The following is a 17,890-nucleotide window of genomic DNA, read 5'->3' as shown; positions in this document are numbered from 1 at the left end:
GTCTGCCAATTTAGACCTACTTTTCATCACTGAAACTTGGCTCCGTGATTCTAAAGATCCCATCATACTTGACCTTTGCCCTCCTGACTACAAGACATTACACTGGCCTAGAAAGGAGAAAACTGGAGGAGGAATTGCAGTAATCTTCAGATCCAACTTCACTTGAACCCATCTCAGAAAGCCTCACTCCGTAACTTGAAATTGCCTCAATAAAACTCCACAACCCAACACTCTGTGATCATATAACCTGTATTTTATTCTACAGACCCCCCTGTTATTGGACCCATAGCCACACCACCTTCATGGACTTCATATCCAACTCGTGCATTAATAACCCTAATGTAATATTGCTAGGTGATGTAAATCTACATTTGGAGGACTCTAAGTCAGTACATACCCAAGATCGTTTAGACCTTTTTGACATGTGTGACCTTATTCTACCTCCTCCACAACCCACTCACATCAAGGGTCACTCGCTTGATGTTATTTCGTATAAAATCTCTACTGATCAAAACTTAATTATGTCTGATATTGATTGGTCTCCTACACCCTGATCCGACCATTACAAAGCATTCCTAACCTTACAATGGCAAAAAAAGGACCAACCTAAATTACAAGACCCCAAAACGATTCTTACCAGAGGAAGGATTGATAATGATACTTTTTGGAAACTCATCTATGCCAATAATTGGTCAACACAACCCAATTCTGACCACTTCCTTACAATCTGGGATGAAAAATGCAAAATGATCTTAGACGAAATTGCACCACTACACCCCAAAAAATTACGTACTCACAACTCTTCACCGTAGTTCGACAATTTATTGAAAAATTTGAATTTACAAGCCAGAAAACTTGAAAAGGCAAGGAGTAAATCGAAAGATCACCATAGCTTCAATGCTTGGAAGCAATCTCAAAGAAATTACAAATACGCCATCAAACGTGCCAAAAGAGACTACTACACACAAAAAATTACAGTGTCTGGTGCAGATATAAAAAAACAATTTCAAATTATAAAAACTCTCCTAAATACTGATCCAGTAACTTCATCACCTTCAAGCCATCCTTCTGCTGACCAATTAGCTAAGTATTTCAACGACAAAATCATTAATCTTCGCAAGTCGATCTCCCAAGTCACTTCCACTGTAGACAGCTTTCTTGATGAACTTGACCCTGACCCAATTGAAGTACCAGCTGACCGATATTGGACCACTTTCACCCCTCTTACTAATGAAGAAGTCTCCAAGACCATCTCCAAACTTTCCAGGTCTTATTGCCAACTTGACCCTTGTCCCAACTACCTTCTGAAAAGCGCTCCAAATTGTTTCATCGCTGATCTCACCACTCACTTAAATTTCCTACTCCAACGAGGCTCCTTCCTCACCAGTCATGGTAATATATTACTAACACCAATACCTAAGAACTCCAAGAAACCTGCAAATGATATTACCAACTACCGTCCAATTGCCTCCATTCCCCTAATTACAAAACTGATGAAAAACAGAGTTACTTCGCAGCTCAATGAGTATATTGAAAAGTTCTCCATACTGCATGAATCACAATCGGGCTTCCGTTCGGCCCACAGCACAGAAACAGTCCTTATTACCTTAATACCAAATTCAAACAAGAAATAGCAATTGGTAACCACATCCTCCATACTGCATGAATCACAATCGGGCTTCCGTTCGGCCCACAGCACAGAAACAGTCCTTATTACCTTAATACCAAATTCAAACAAGAAATAGCAATTGGTAACCACATCCTCCTTCTGCAATTTGACTTATCTAGCGCCTTTGACATGGCTGATCATACCATCCTAACTAAACTTTTGGATAAACTTGGGGTAGGTGGCAACATCATTAACTGGATAAAAAACTTCATCACTACAAGATCCTACCAAGTCATAGGACCCACAAACATGCCATCTCCATGACTATCGGAGTGCCACAAGGATCTCCGCTTTCTCCAATACTTTTTAACCTAATGATGATTCCTCTGGCCAGAGCACTAGCCAAATATGGCCTCAATCCCTTCATTTACGCTGACAGCATCACCATATTTATCCCTTTTAAATCTGATCTATCTGAAATCTCCGATAAAATTAACACAGGTATGACCACTTTAACCTCTTGGGCCGATGCTTTCAGGATGAAATTAAACAAAGAAAAAACACAGTGTTTAGTCCTATCTTCTCAACACTCTCCACTCCTCCCAGCTACTCTTAGCACCCCAGAGATTAAACTTCCCATATCAGACAACTTGAAAATCCTTGAAGTAACAATTGATAGTCATTTATCATTTCAAAACCATGCTAAAGTAATCAACAATGTTTAACATAATGTGGATCTTGAAACGAGTGAAATCATATTTCCCCTTGGACACCTTCTGGAACCTAGTACTGTACTCACACATGCAGATTACTGCAACAGTGTTTTTTTAGGTTGTAAGTCCCTAATATTGAAAAAGCTCCAGACTTCCCAAAACATGGCTGCCAGACTTATTTTTGGCAAGTCAACAGTGCAACACCTCTTCGAGAGAAGCTTCACTGGCTCCCCATCAGAGAAAGAATTAACTTTAAAGTCCACACAATGATCTACAAGATATTACACGGAGAAGCCCCCACCTACATGAATCAACTTATTGACCTCCCAACCAGGGGCGTAGCCAGACACCCAATTTTGGGTGGGCCTGGGCCCAAGATGGGTGGGCAGAAGAACTCCGCCTTGCCCCACAAGTGATTTGGTCTCTCCCTCTCTCACCTGCATGCCATATGGTCTCTCAAACATCCCCCCTCCCTCGCATAAATAGCAGATTTTCACTGGCAGCAAGCAGCAACTAATACACTCTGCTCATGTTGACCCCACAGCTTTCCCTCTGATGCAACTTCCTATTTCCGCATAGGTGGGAATACGTCAGAGGGAAGGCTGTGGGGCCAATGCGAGCAGTATGTATCAGTCGCTGCTTGCTGCAGACAAAGATCTGCTATTTACAAGGTATGCAGGAGGTACAGTTGTTGGGAATTTTCGGCTGGTGGGGCTTGGGGATCTCTGTCAGCCACATCATAGGTGTGCTGCTACTGGGTGGGCCTGAGCCCAAAGTGGGTGGGCCTGGGCCCACCCAAGCCCACCCTTGGCTACGCCACTGCTCCCAACCAGGAACAGTTTGACGTCTTCCTGTACTTACCTTAATTTACACCTCCCCAACTGCAAAGGTATTTAGTACAAATCCTTCTTTGCATCCAATTTTTCCTTTTCAGGAAGCCAGCTTTGGAATGCTCTACCAAGACCCATCTGTACCATTAACGGCCTTTTGCCCTTCAGAAAAGCACTGAAGACCCATCTCTTCAAGATAGCCTACCCTAAAGATTTAACCTAACCAAAGCCTGCCCACATGATTCTTATTGACGATTGCTATACACTGACCATGTTTCCCATTAGCCTTATTGCTACCCCATATCCATTCATCTTCATCTTCCTACACCTACCTCCCTATCTTCATTTCCTTCTGGACCCAATTCCTCCCATGCTCAATTTACTTATCCGTTAACCCCATTAATATTGAGTTCAATACAAATTGTACATTCTTCTTACGACTTTGTAATTCTTTATATTGTTACTATGTAAGCCGCGTTGAGCCTGCCATGTGTGGGAAAGCGCAGGGTACAAATGTAATAAACAAATAAATAAATAAATACTGCTTGCAAAATAGTTATCCACAATCATTAATAAGATTGTTCAGGAAATCATTTCTTAGCTTTCAGGTACTTTTAAAATCAGCCTAAACAAATTAACTCAATTTACTCCTTCCATCACCTTATTTTCTTTATACCCTCCTGCCCCTCCCTCCCCCCCTCCCCAATGCTCACACAACACTCGTGCATACTTAGACTAGAAGACCGCACTTTCAAAAAGTTATAAACAGGATGGAGTCTTTACAGAGAGCAGCTACTAAAATGGTCAATGGTCTTTGTCATAAAGTGTATGAGGACAGACTTAAAATCTCAATATGCATATTTTGTAAGAAAAGCAGGCGAGGGGAGATATGATAGAGATATTTAAATACCTCACGTGACATAAATGCAGAGGAGGCGAGTCTCTTTCAATTGAAAGGAAGCTCTCTGGAACAAGGGGGCATAGAATGAAGGTGAAAGGGGATAGACTCAGAAGTAACCTGAGGAAATACTTCTTCATGGATAGGGTGGTGAATTTGTGGAACGGTCTCCCAGTGGAAGTGGTAGAGATGAAAATAGTATCTGAATTCAAGAGAGCTTGGGACAAGTACATAGGATATCTAAGGATCTCTAAGGAAGTGATAGGGAGAGTATAGATAGCATGGAGTGGAGGAGTGGCCTAGTGGTTAGAGCACTGGTCTTGAATTCCAGAGGTGGCCAATTCAAATCCCACTGCTGCTTCTTGTGATCTTGGGCAAGTCACTTAACCCTCCATTGCCTCAGGTGCAAACTTAGATTGTGAGCCCTCCTGGGACAGAGAAATATCCAGAGTACCTGAATGTAACTCACCTTGAGCTACTACTGAAAAAGGTGTGAGCAAAATCTAAATAAATAAATAATAATTTAGCTGGAGACAGTCAGCATTTTTAAAAAATGCAGACCGTCATCTGCTCAACATTGGGGGGAGCCTGAATAAAATCAACCCACCCACTTATCCCAATCCTACCAATGTATTCATAACAATCAATATATAAATCATAAAATATTATAAAATACAATATCATAAAATACAATCAAAGACCCTGATCCACATCTTAGAGCATCAGCTCTCCCCTCCCCTTCCCTCCCCCCCTGATAAGTACAATGGATGCATGTACCAATACAGCAGATATATGAGTGTAAATGTATAGGGGTGTGTATAATACTACAGTTATCCAGGTAAATTGCCTTGTTACAATGTCAGGAGAATCTGAATCTGTCTTATTAACCACTCTTTTCAGGCCTAGGTTAGTGCTGGCGTTTGAAGTCCTGTTTTACAGCCTTGGGAAGTTCCAGATAGTGCTGGGCATCTGGCTCTGTATGTTCTCCTACAGCCTTCTGGTGCCCTTTAAAGCTCTACATCTATGGGGCAGCTGGTACCACCCCTCCCACTTCCCTCGCCTGCTGTCTGCTTCCATGGCTGTTCTGCTCATCACCTGTCAGATCTGTGTGCTTGGATTGTACCCTGCCTATGTGGTAATCTGGCACAAGCTGCCACCAGCCTCCAGTTTAATTGTCATCCTGGAACAGGTATGCAGCTGGATGGGGAAGGGCAAAGCGTGCTATGAGTGAGATCATATGGAGGGCAATTCTATAAAGAGGCATTTATAAGGAAAGTGTTCAAGCCCAAGCACATACAGCAGCTGGTGTAAATGCTTGCACCTAGATCTAGGAGATATGCACATAACCTTTAGTATTCTCTACGTTATGCGCATAAGTGTGTGCCCCTCCCCATCATCTGCCCCGTTCACACTACTGAAGATATGTGCACACTTAGGGGGAAATTCTATAAATGTAGCTCAAAATTCAGCACCAGAAACAATCAGCTCTAAGTGTGATTCTATAAAGGGCATGTGTCCATAGAAGCCGGCTCTGTGGGTGCTTGAGTACCCCCAATATTGAGAAAATTCCTTGTATGTGTCCAGGGAGGGGTTATTTCCACTGGTCTTAGCACCCCCAATAATTTTGAAAAGTTGGCTCCTATGCATGTGTTCACTATAGAATCGCGTTAACTGCCGATTCCCATGCCTAACTTTAGATGCTAGACTTATGCCTGCTGAAACCTGGTGCAAATGCTGGCACCCAAGTTAGGTGTACTGAGGCTGTATTCAACTTTTCAGAATGCACCTGACACACCCATGGCCATGCCTCCTTTTGAGTTACGTGCTAGTAGAACTCAGCGCCATGCCTTATAGAATGGCACACAGCCAGATATGCATGCAGATTTCAATGGGTGCCAATTAACTTTAATAATTGGTTGTTGGCATCCAATTATTGACATTAATTGGCTCGTTAGCCAATGAATATGCACACGCATTTCAGGAGCATGTCCAGATTTTGGCATGCAATCCAAGCTCTGGGTGTCGTATATAGAATCTGGGGATTACAGAATAGCACATAGCTGGATTACTATTATTTATGTGTGATGTGTTTACATATGCACATAAATGACCATAATACCAGCATTTAAGCTTATATTTGCTGCCTAACGTCAAGTGACTCCTTATAGAATGACCTCCATGGTGTATAGAGCACTGGGTGAACACTGGATTTCTATAGTATATCATAGCCAAAGGCTCTGAAGTGCTAAGTTTTTATAGCAAGACTTGTTAAAATATTCTCAAGGTCTGTCCCAGAGGTTGGCTGTAGCACTGCACCTTCTGGTGCAATTATAAGCACTGGATTTGAGTTTTTTGTCTTGTGGGACACTTGGGTGTGTTACAGTGAGGGTATGCTTGATTTCTGAGGATTGAGGGGAATGGCCACAGTCTCTGCTGGTGCAAGGACTCCACCAAAGAAGTCAGTCACTGTCCCATTCACCTGTCATCCTTTGCTCTGATCCTGAGAGATGACATTACTAAGACTGTAATATGGGTTGAAGTCTTGACAATGGGAATTACAGTTTATACGTTTCAGACTTGTGCCAGCTCACCTGTTTCACTGATCTTGAAATGAACACATGGTGACAACAAATGAACCAAAATTAATGAAATATTTAGAGGACATTTATGTAGGTAGATTGTGATCTACATGTGACCTCTTTCAATATCGCTAATAGTATGAGCAATATTCCACACTGAGCCAAAGAACATAAGAAAAGCCATGCTGAGTTAGTCCAAGGTCCATCAAGTCCAGCATCCTGTCTCAGACAGTCTGGGCCAAATATACCTGGTAGATCCCAAAAAGTAGATCATATTTCTCTGTTCATTTCAAGGAATAAGCGATGGCTTTCTCCAGTCTACTTGACTAGTAATTCTTTAATGGACTTGTCCAAATCTCTTCCAAACCCCTTGACTATGTCCTTTGGCAACAGATTCCACAGTTCAATTCTGCATTAGGTGAAAAAAACGTTCTGCAATTTGTTTTCAACCTGCTGGTTGTTAGTGCTTTTAACAATATTTAAGGGGTGGGGGTTAAATACATAAGCGCTGCCATACCAGGACAGACCAATATTGGATTCACGGAGAACCTGAGTTGATGAAGTCGCAGTTACCTCACGACTCTATGGTTGTGGATTCCGCTCTCAAGAGAGCCAAGAGTTCTAGAGATTTTGCCTTGGCATCCCCGGGGAGGGAATCTAGAACCCTGGACTTTTTTGGGAGAAAGGCCTATCAGTCCGCTATGCTTGTGGCCAAGATTCAATCATACCAGCTCTACACGAGCATTCACTTGAGGAACACGGTGAAGCAACTGGCGGACTTGGTCAATAAGCTCCCTCCGAAGCAAGCCAGGCCTTTTCAGGAGGTGGTCAGGCAGCAGAAGGCGTGTCGTAAATTCCTGTCCAGGGGTGCTTACGATTCTTTTGGTGTTGCATCCTGAACCGCTGCCCAAGGTATAGTGATGCACAGACTCTCATGGCTGCGTGCCTCTGACCTGGACAATCGAGTCCAGCAGCGGATTGCAGATGTTCCTTGCCGGGGGAATAACATTTTGGGCGAGAAAGTCGAGCAGGTGGTCGATCAGATCATGCAGCGGGAAACCACTATGGACAATCTCTCCCACCAGGTGCCTTCTGCTTCTACCTCAACTGGTAGACGATTTCTCCGGGGAAGGAGGAGTGCTCCCTATGCATATAACAGGCCTAGGTACAATCCTTCTTCTCGACACCTTCTCAGGCTCAGCCCCAGCGTGCTCGTTCACTTCAACAGCGTGCGCCAAAGCAGGCCCCTGTGGCTCCCCAGCAAAAGCAAGGGACGGGCTTTTGACTGGCTTCAGTTGAGCATAGCCACCATAAAAGTGTCCGTGCCGGACGATCTGCCGGTCGGGAAGAGGTTAAAAGTTTTTCACCAAAGGTGGCCTCTCATTACCTCCGATCGGTGGGTTCTTCAAATAGTCCGGCTAGGATACTCCCTAAATTTGATCTCCGGACCGCACCTCCAAATTGCCCACCAGGAGCTCAGTCCTTCAGCTTCCAGCACAGGCGGGTACTTGCAGAGGAACTCTCCACCCTTCTCAGCGCCAACGAAGTCGAGCCCATTCCACCAGGGCAAGAAGGGCTGGGATTCTATTCCAGGTACTTCCTTGTGCAAAAGAAAACAGGGGGGATGCGTCCCATTCTAGACCTAAGGGCCCTGAACAAATTTCTGGTCCGAGAGAAGTTCATGGATGCTTTCCTTGGGCACCCTTCTTCCCATGATTCAGGAAAACGATTGGCTATGTTCTCTGGACTTAAAGGATGCTTATACTCACATCCTGATACTTCCAGCTCACAGGGAGTATCTTCAATTCCGTCTGGGAACGCAGCACTTCCAGTATTGTTTGCTGCCCTTTGGTCTGGCGTCTGCGCCCAGGGTCTTTACAAAATGCCTGGCAGTAGTTGCAGCGTCACTACACAGACTGGGAGTGCATGTGTTCCCTTATAGCGACGATTGGCTGGTGAAGAACACCTCAGAGGCAGGAGCTCTACAGTCCATGCAGATGACTCTTCAACTCCTGGAGCTACTCGGGTTTGTTATAAATTACCTAAAGTCCCATCTTCTTCCAGTTCAAAAACTAGAATTCATAGGAGCTCTGCTGGACTCACAGACGGCTCATGCGAGAGCAGACAATCTTCTGTCTCTAGTTTCTATGGCCAGAGCATCTCAGCAGATCACAGCTCGGCAGATGTTGAGACTTCTAGGCCATATGGCCTCCACAGTTCATGTGACTCCCATGGCCCGTCTTCACATGTGGTATCAAGCTGCAGGGGATCTAGAAGATGCAATCCAGCTCTCCACTGATTTTCACAATTCCCTTCAATGGTTGACAATTCAATCCAATTTGACCTTGGGACGTCCTTTTCAAATTCCTAAGCCACAAAAAGTGCTGACAACGGATGTATCCCTCCTAGGGTCGGGAGCCCATGTCGATGGGCTTCACACTCAAGGACTTTGGTCCCTCCAGGAAACAGGTCTTCAGATCAATCTTCTGGAGTTGCAAGCGGTCTGGAACGCTGTAAAGGCTTTCAGAGATCGGCTGTCCAATCATATCATCCAAATTCAGACAGACAATCAGGTTGCGATGTATTACATCAACAAGCAGTGGGGCACCGGATCTCGCCCCCTGTGTCGGGAAGCCGTCCAGATGTGGCTTTGGGCTCGCAGTCACAGCATGTTTCTCCAAGCCACGTATCTGGCAGGCGTAAACAACAGTCTGGCCGACAGGTTGAGCAGGATTATGCAACCTCACGAGTGGTCACTCAACTTGGGCTTGGTATGCAAGATCTTCCGAGCGTGGGGCACCCCCTCGGTGGATCTTTTCACCACTCAGATCAATCACAAGGTCCCTCAGTTCTGTTCGACTTCAGGCCCACGACAGACTAGCGTCAGATGCTTTTCTCCTTCATTGGGGGAAGGGCCTTCTGAATGCATATCCTCCCATACCTCTGATGGGGAAGACTTTGCTGAAACTCAGGCAAGACCACGGAATCATGATTCTGATTGCGCCTTTCTGGCCCCGTCAAATCTGGTTTCCTCTTCTTCTGGAGTTGTCCTCCGAAGAACCGTGGAGATTGGACTGTTTTCCAACCCTCATCACTCAGAACGAGGGGGCTCTTCTGCATCCCAACCTCCAGTCTCTGGCTCTCACAGCCTGGAAGTTGAGAGCGTAGAATTTGCTTCCTTGGGTCTCTCTGAGGGTGTCTCCCAGGTTTTGCTTGCTTCCATGAAAGATTCCACGAAGCGGTGTTACTCTTGCAAATGGAGGAGGTTTGCCATCTGGTGTGATAGCAAGGCATTAGATCCTCGCTCTTGTCCTACACAGACCCTGCTTGAATACCTTCTACACTTATCAGAGTCTGGCCTTAAAACCAACTCAGTAAGGGTTCATCTTAGTGTGATTAGTGCTTATCATCGCCGTGTAGAAGGTAAGCCTACCTCTGGACAGCCTTTAGTTGTTCGCTTCATGAGAGGTTTGCTTTTGTCAAAGCCCCCTATCAAACCTCCACCAGTGTCATGGGATCTCACCCAGCTGATGAAGCCTCCTTTTGAGCCGCTGAGTTCCTGCCATCTGAAGTACTTGACCTGAAAGGTCATTTTCTTGGTGGCTGTTACTTCAGCTCATAGGGTCAGTGAGCTCCAAGCCCTGGTAGTGCATGCTCCTTATCTCAAGTTTCATCATAACAGAGTAGTCCTCTGCACGCACCCTAAGTCTTTGCCGAAGGTGGTGTTGGAGTTCCATCTGAACTAGTCAGTTGTCTTGCCAACATTTTTTCCCCATCCTCATACCTGCCCTGCTGAACATCAGTTGCACACCTTGGAAGCAAGAGTGCATTGGCCTTCTACATGGAGTGGACAAGCCCCTTCAGACAGTCCGCCCAAATGTTTGTTTCTTTTGATCCCAACAGAAGGGGAGTTGCTGACGGGAAACGCACCATCTCCAGTTGGCTAGCAGATTGCATTTCCTTCACTTATGCCCAGGCTGGGCTGAATCTTGAGGGTCATGTCACGGCTCATAGTGTTAGAGCCATGGCAACGTCGGTGGCTCACTTGAAGTCAGCCACTATAGAAGAGATTTGCAAGGCTGCAACGTAGTCTTCTATCCACACATTCACATCTCATTACTGCCTTCAGCAGGATTCCCGATGCGACAGTTGGTTTGGGCAGTCGGTGCTGCAGAATCTGTTCGGGTTTAGAATCCAACTCCACCCCCTAGGCCCATTTTTGTTCTGTTCCAGGCTGCACTCTCAGTTAGATGTTTCTTCGTAGGTCAATCCTTGTTATGTCCTCGCCATTGCGAGGCCCAATTGACCTTTCTTTGTTGTTTTGAGTGAGCTTGGGGGCTAGGGATACCCCAGTTGTGAGAACAAGCAGCCTGCTTGTCCTCAGAGAAAATGAAGATAAATACCTGTAGCAGGTATTCTCCGAGGACAGTAGGCTGATTGTTCTCACATACCCGCCCGCCTCCCCTTTGGAGTTGTTCTTATCCTTGTTATTGCTTTGTTATAGAACTGATCGAGGCTCTTGCGCGACGGGCGGGAAGATGGCCGCGCATGTGCGGTGGCTCTAGCAAACTTTTGTTGCAATGGAAGATTTCTGTTCCTGGTGCCGCCGTGGACGTCGCCCCAGTCATGAGAACATTCAACCTGCTGTCCTCGGAGAATACCTGCTACAGGTATGTATCTTCATTTTACATTCAGTTGGAGTAAATGTCTTGGAGAAAAAGAAGCACAGATGGAGTTTTCCGATTGCAGACGCTTGAGACAAGATGGCTCCGGCCCCTACAGATGAGGCATCTACCTCTACAATGAAGGGTAGATGGATGTCCAGGCTGCGTAAAACTGGTGCAGAGAGAAATGCCTGCTTCAGTTGATCAAAAGCTTGAAGGGCTTCGGCGGTCCAGTTTTTAACATCCGCCCCCTTCTTGGTAAGAGCAGTAAGGGGAGCAGTGATGAGGGAATACTGGTTGGTAAATTGTCTATAATAGTTGGCAAAGCCCCAAAAGCGTTGTGGGACCCGCAGAGTTCGTGGCTGTGGCCACTTCTGGATAGCCTGTAGCTTGTCAGGATCCATCTGCAGACCTGTTGCGGAAACGATGTACCCCAAAAAGCGAATAGATGTCTGGTGAAAACAACACTTTTCCAGCTTGGCATATAGCTGATTGTCCCTAAGACGTTGAAGTACTGCTCTGACATAGGTAGGATGTTCTCGAAGGATGAAGAAAAAATAAGTATGTTGTCCAAGTATACAATTACAGAGGAATACAGGAAGTCCCAGAGAATGTGGTTGATGAAGTTTTGGAAGACTGCAGGCACATTGCATAGTCCAAAGGGCATGACGCAATATTCGTAATGCCCATCATGAGTATTGAAGGCCGTGTTCCACTCGTCACCGCTATGTATCTGGATCAAGTTGTAAGCACCATGGAGAAAATAGTGGCACCTTGTAAACGATCAAATAACTCCGGTATCGGGGGCAGCAGGTAACGGTTCTTAATAGTGATGTCATTAAGGCCTTGATAGTCTATGCAAGGTCGGAGGGTTCCATCCTTTTTACCGACAAAGAAAAACCCCGCCCCTGCTGGTGAAGTAGACGGTCGAATAAACCCCTTTTTCAGGTTTTCTTGAACGTAATCTTTCATGGCCTGGGACTCATCCTGAGAGAAAGTGTAGAGTCGTCCTCGTGGAGGCATCTTTCCCAGGAGTAGATCGATGGCACAGTCAAATTCCCTATGAGTTTGGAGTCAATCAGCTTCTTTCTTATCGAAGTCATCAGCGAAGTTGATGTATTCAGGAGGCAGATGATAGGCCTGGATGGCGCAGGGGAGCATGGAATGATTGTCCAGCATAGGCATGGGCTCAACAGAATCCAGACAGTTATGAAAACAGTGGTGACCCCGCTTGGTAATGTCACTGGTTCCCCAGTCAATGCTTGGTGAATGCAGATGAAGCCAAGAGAACTCCAGCACAATAGGATAAATGGCCTGAGGCAAGACCAGGAGCTGGATGGACTCGCAGTGTAAGGTTCCCAGTTGGAGGCAAAGAGGAACTGATATCTGAGAGACCACTCCAGAGAGAACCTCTCCCTGGATTGAGGTGACCTGTAACGGTATGTCCATGGACTGCGTAGGAATCTCATACTGGTGCAGAAGCTCAGCACTAATAAAATTGCCTGCTGCCCCAGAGTCAATGAGGGCAACAGTCTCAATGGTAATCCCAGTCCGCCGGAGGGTAACTGGAAAAGTCAACAACGAGTTGGGGAGGTTAGAAGATTGGCCCAGGAACACCTTCTCCGAGGATCCCGGGCCTAGATGTTTTCCCGACTTCTGAGGGCATTTGTTGAGGAAATGACCCGTTTGTCCACAGTAGAAACAAAGATTATTAAGTCGCCGATGGGTCCTCTCCTGTTCCGATACGCGATAACGCCCCACCATCATGGGTTCATCAGATTACTCCAGTGGTGATTCTGGAGTGAGTGAAGGAAGTAGGGGCCGTTGGAAGTGGGGGGCTAGGCGAGGAGGCCACCTCTGAGCGGCGCGCTCTTGTGCTCTTTCTTGGAAACGTACATCGATTCGGATACAGAGAGCTATCAGTTCGTCAAGGGTGGTAGGCCTATCTCGTCCTGCCAGTTCATCCTTTTTACGCTTGGCCAATCCCTGCCAAAAGATAGCAGTAAGGGCTTCTTGGTTCCAGCGCAATTCAGAGGCCAGAATCCAGAAGTGGATGGCATAGGCTCCCACGGAAAGGTTCCCTTGTTGGAGCCAGAGAAGGCAGCCGAGGAGGGGCATCCAGGTTCATTGAACACTATCCTGAAGTGCTGAAGAAAAGCCCCCAGATTCGTAAGGATGGGATCCTGTTGCTCCCACAGGGGAGAGGCCCAGGCTAGGGCTTGCCCAGAAAGGAGAGAAATAATGTAGACCACCTTAATGTAGTCTGTGGGAAAAGACATGGGCTGGAGCTCAAAGTGCATGAGACACTGATTAAGAAATCCCCGACAGGCCGCAGGAGAGCCATCAAAATGAGATGGTTCAGGAACTCGAAGCAGCATACCTGCAGAACTGGAGACAGATGCAGTTGCCTGTGAAGGTACAGCCTTCTGCTGAGCTCGGATAGCCAAGAGCTGAGAACAGACATCTTGAAGAACTCCCGATAACTGATGCAGCTGAGACTGTTGTTGCTGCACCATCTGTGCAAAATCAGGAGGGTTAGGTTTATCTGACGAGCTCATGGCCTCAGCTATCTGTCACAATGTCCAGGAATGGAGTGAGCCCTTGTGCCGATCCGAAGATCAGCAGTCAGAAATCCCCACGCTTCACCCGCGGCAACCATGGCTCACCAGTGGTTGAGCCCCTGGGTTCAGATGGCCAGCAAGACTTGGAAGTGGGACGGGAGCAGGACTCAGGAGATGACCGAGACAGACAACTAATCAGCAGAGGTCAGGTCCGGGCACAATCAGGGCAGGCAGCAATCTAGTGAAGTCAGGTCCAGGCACAGAGTCAGAGCATGCAGCAATCCAGCAAAGTCAGGTCCAGGCATAGAGTCAGGGCAGGCAGCAATCCAGCGAAGTCAGGTCTAGGCAGAGAATCAAAACCATGTAAAGCAGGAGTGATAACAGCAGGAATGCACCAGATACCAGGAAGAAGTAGCTGAGGCAAAAAGAAGAGTGAAACTCCTAGTTTTAAACTGAAGGCATCTGACGTCAGAGTAGGCACGCCCAAAGTGTATGGATGCATACAACCGGAGCTGAAGAGAGAAGTGTATGTTAGGGGAAACCTCCTGCCTCCACGTTTGATGTTCCAGGTACGTGACGTGACAACTGTGGGTTGATTCTTGTATATAAAACCTGAATAAAGTGACGTAGGCACTTGGATGACGATAGTGCAACAAAATCTTAAAGGTAATAATCTATCTCGGACCAAAAATAGGAAGTGTCTAAAATGGAGTGCTAAAACTGTAGACTGATTGTGTGTTAAAGTATTGTAGCGCCACAGAATAACTCTAAAATGTTCAGAATATTTAAATGTATGCTAGTGAGAAACTGTATGAGAATGGATGAACATACAGAATAAGAATGTACTCCTACTTGTGTAAATAGATAATGAATAACCCATCTGTTATGTGGTGAACTTAAAAATGTTTATATATACACACGCATATATATATATAAATATAGATATAAAATCATACCAAGATAAAGAGGAAAACATTTATAATGCTTAAAAATGTATACAACTATATAAGTAAAAATGAGTTAGGAGCTCAAAAACCTTGTGTGAAACTGCAATGTGTACCATAAGGGTGATTGAGAATGCTAAATAATGAGACCCTTCAAAATCAAAGAAATGGTTTATAGTCAATGTCAGCATTTAGGCCATGGGGCTCAAGTGTTTGCAGTTGGAAAATTAATCTTTGCTCTTCACATATCAGCATATTGTCTGCTATGTTTCTACACCAATTTCCTTTCAGCATGTTGAAGACAAATAATGTAAGATCTTGTATAGAGTGTCCAACTGCCCTCCAAAGGTGCAGGTTCTACGTTTCTCTTTAAACAGCTCCGGATTTCAATGATCCATGTCTTGATGTTTCTCTTGGTTTTTCCAATGTAGGCTAGAGGACACAGGCACAGTACAACATAGATGATGTTCAAATACAATTCGAGCTATATTTTAGTTTGTAAATTTCTCCAGTGCTTGGATTTACAAATTGTGTGATTTCCAGAGCGTGTGGACACACACTGCAAGTCCTGCACTTTGTGTGGCCTAATAGTGTACCAATTGGGTCTTCTGATGGAACTTCTGGAAGGCTGGATTTTTTTCACGGGAATAGGCAATCACTAGACGATTGTTCTTAGCATTCATGTTTTTCCAAAATGTGCCAATGGTGTCTCATGGAATTTTGTATATGTCTTGCTAAGTGAGAGAATTTTAGTGTGCATACGTTGTCTGGCCCAGGTTTTTCCAGTCTTGAGGATAATAAGACATCTCTGTCTTCAGTAAGTGCCTTGGCATATCCGTTTTCTACATGCTTCCTTGGATATCCCATGTTTTCAAATCTGTGTGCCATTATATCAAAACGATAAGTGAAGTTTTCAAAATCCATGTATATCCTCTTCAAGGGCCCTGTTTACTAAGCCTTGTTATAGGCATGTTAGCGTCTTTAATGCGCATTAACTGTGTAAGCGCCTACAATATCCCTATAGGTGCCTACATGGCTAGCACGTGCGCTAATTGTAGGTGCGTTAAAAACACTAAGTCTGTGATGATGGTAGCTAGTAAAGTGAAGGAGTTATTCTGTGGCGCTACAATACTTTCACACACATTTTATACATTCAGTCTACAGTTTTAGCACTCCATTTTAGACACTTCTTATTTTTGGTCCAAGACAGATTATTACCTTTAAGATTTTGTTGCACTGTCCTCATCCAAGTGCCTACGTCACTTTGATTACATTTCCATTACGTTTTTATGTTTTAATATCTTAAGTATGTATCCAGATATTTTTGCTATCCAAAGTTAACTGACATATAGTGTGGCTATATATTTTTAAATAATTTTTAATTTTTAACTAATATATTATTTTTATATTGATACATTTTTTATGCCTATTTATGCACTTTAACTGTTTCCTTACAGTGCCATCTGATCACTATTGTTCCATGTTAGCACAAAGTATCATACTCCATTGGTATATCTTTAATTCATATTTAATCCTGTTTTGACACTTTCAGGCTTATTTTCGAAAGAGAAGGGCACCCATCTTTTGACACAAATCGGGAGATGGGCGTCCTTCTCCCAGGGTCGCCCAAATCGGCATAATCGAAAGCCGATTTTGGGCGTCCTCAACTGCTTTCCGTCGCGGGGAAAACCAAAGTTCCCGGGAGCATGTTGGAAGCATAGCGAAGGCGGGACTGGGGTGTGCTTAACACATGGGCGTCCTCGGCTGATAATGGAAAAAAGAAGGACGTCTGATAAACACTTGGCCGACTTGGTCCATTTTTTCTTGTAACCAAGCCTCAAAAAGGTGCCCAAACTGACCAGATGACCACCGGAGGGAATCGGGGATGACCTCCCCTTACTCCCCCAGTGGTCACTAACCCCCTCCCACTCTAAAAAAAACCCAAAACTTTAAAAATATTTTTTGCCAGCCTCAAATGTCATACCCAGCTCCCTGACAGGAGTATGCAGGTCCCTGGAGCAGTTTTAGTGGGTGCAGTGCATTTCAGGCAGGCGGACCCAGGCCTATCCCCCCCCTACCTGTTACACTTGTGATGGTAAATGTGAGCCTTTCAAAACCCACCACAAACCCACTGTACCCACATGTAGGTGCCCCCCTTCACCCCTTAGGGCTATGGTAGTGCTGTACAGTTGTGGGGAGTGGGTTTTGGGAGGGTTTTGGTGGGCTCAGCACCCAAGGTAAGGGAGCTATGCACCTGGGAGCAATTTCTGAAGTTCACTGCAGTGCCCCCTAGGGTGCCCAGTTGGTGTCCTGGCATGTCAGGGGGACCAGTCCGCTACGAATGCTGGCTCCTCCCACGACCGAAGGGCTTGGATTTGGTCGTTTCTGAGATGGGCGTCCTCGGTTTCCATTATCGCCGAAACTCTGAGACAGCCATCTCTAAGGTCGACCTAAATGTGGAGATTTGGGCGGCCCCGACCGTATTGTCGAATCGAAAGATGGACGCCCATCTTGTTTCGATAATACGGGTTTCCCTACCCCTTCGCCGAGAAGTCCTACGAGGACATCCTTAGGAAAACTTGGGCACCCCCTTCGATTATGCCCCTCTTTATATCTCAGTCGTGGTAAATCAGTGTATACATGTGCAAGACCTGTGCATTGTGGAGTGATCCAGTCATTTAAATAATCGACGTAACAACAAGCTTTTTTTCGACACTTCATTCCGGTTATTCCGATGGTAGTTGGAAGTATCTCCTTCAAGATTTGGTGAGTATGCCACGTCAAATTATAAGATGGTTGCATCTTTTTTATTGCTGTAATACTATCCGCCTTATAATCGAAAGTGAAAGATGCCCATATTTCGACCCAAATCGGGAGATGGGCGTCCTTTTCCCGTGGGCTCCCAAATTGGTATAATTGAAACCCGATTTTTGGCGTCCTCAACTACAGTCCGTCATGGAAACGAACAAAGATCATGGGGGCGTGTCAGAGGCGTGGCGAAGGCGGGACTGGGGCGTGGTTATTGGCTGAGGAGAGATGGGCGTCTTTAGCTGATAATCGAAACAAGAAGGGTGTTTTTTATGAGAATTTGG

General features: G+C 45.4%; 1 protein-coding gene across 1 annotated transcript in view; it reads left to right on the top strand.

Moving 5' to 3' along the window:
* LOC115464627 (sterol O-acyltransferase 2-like) overlaps window positions 1–17,890 on the top strand; it is a 327,319-nt gene that overhangs the window by 76,048 nt on the left and 233,381 nt on the right. Inside the window, 1 exon segment of the mRNA XM_030194991.1 lies at window positions 4,951–5,239. Within this exon segment, the coding sequence (XP_030050851.1) occupies window positions 4,951–5,239 (289 nt within the window).

This window comes from Microcaecilia unicolor, chromosome 3 (assembly GCF_901765095.1).
Source record: "Microcaecilia unicolor chromosome 3, aMicUni1.1, whole genome shotgun sequence".
Lineage (NCBI taxonomy): Eukaryota > Metazoa > Chordata > Amphibia > Gymnophiona > Siphonopidae > Microcaecilia > Microcaecilia unicolor.
Note: the sequence above shows the minus strand (reverse complement) of the source record. Positions and strands in the feature narration are given on the sequence as shown.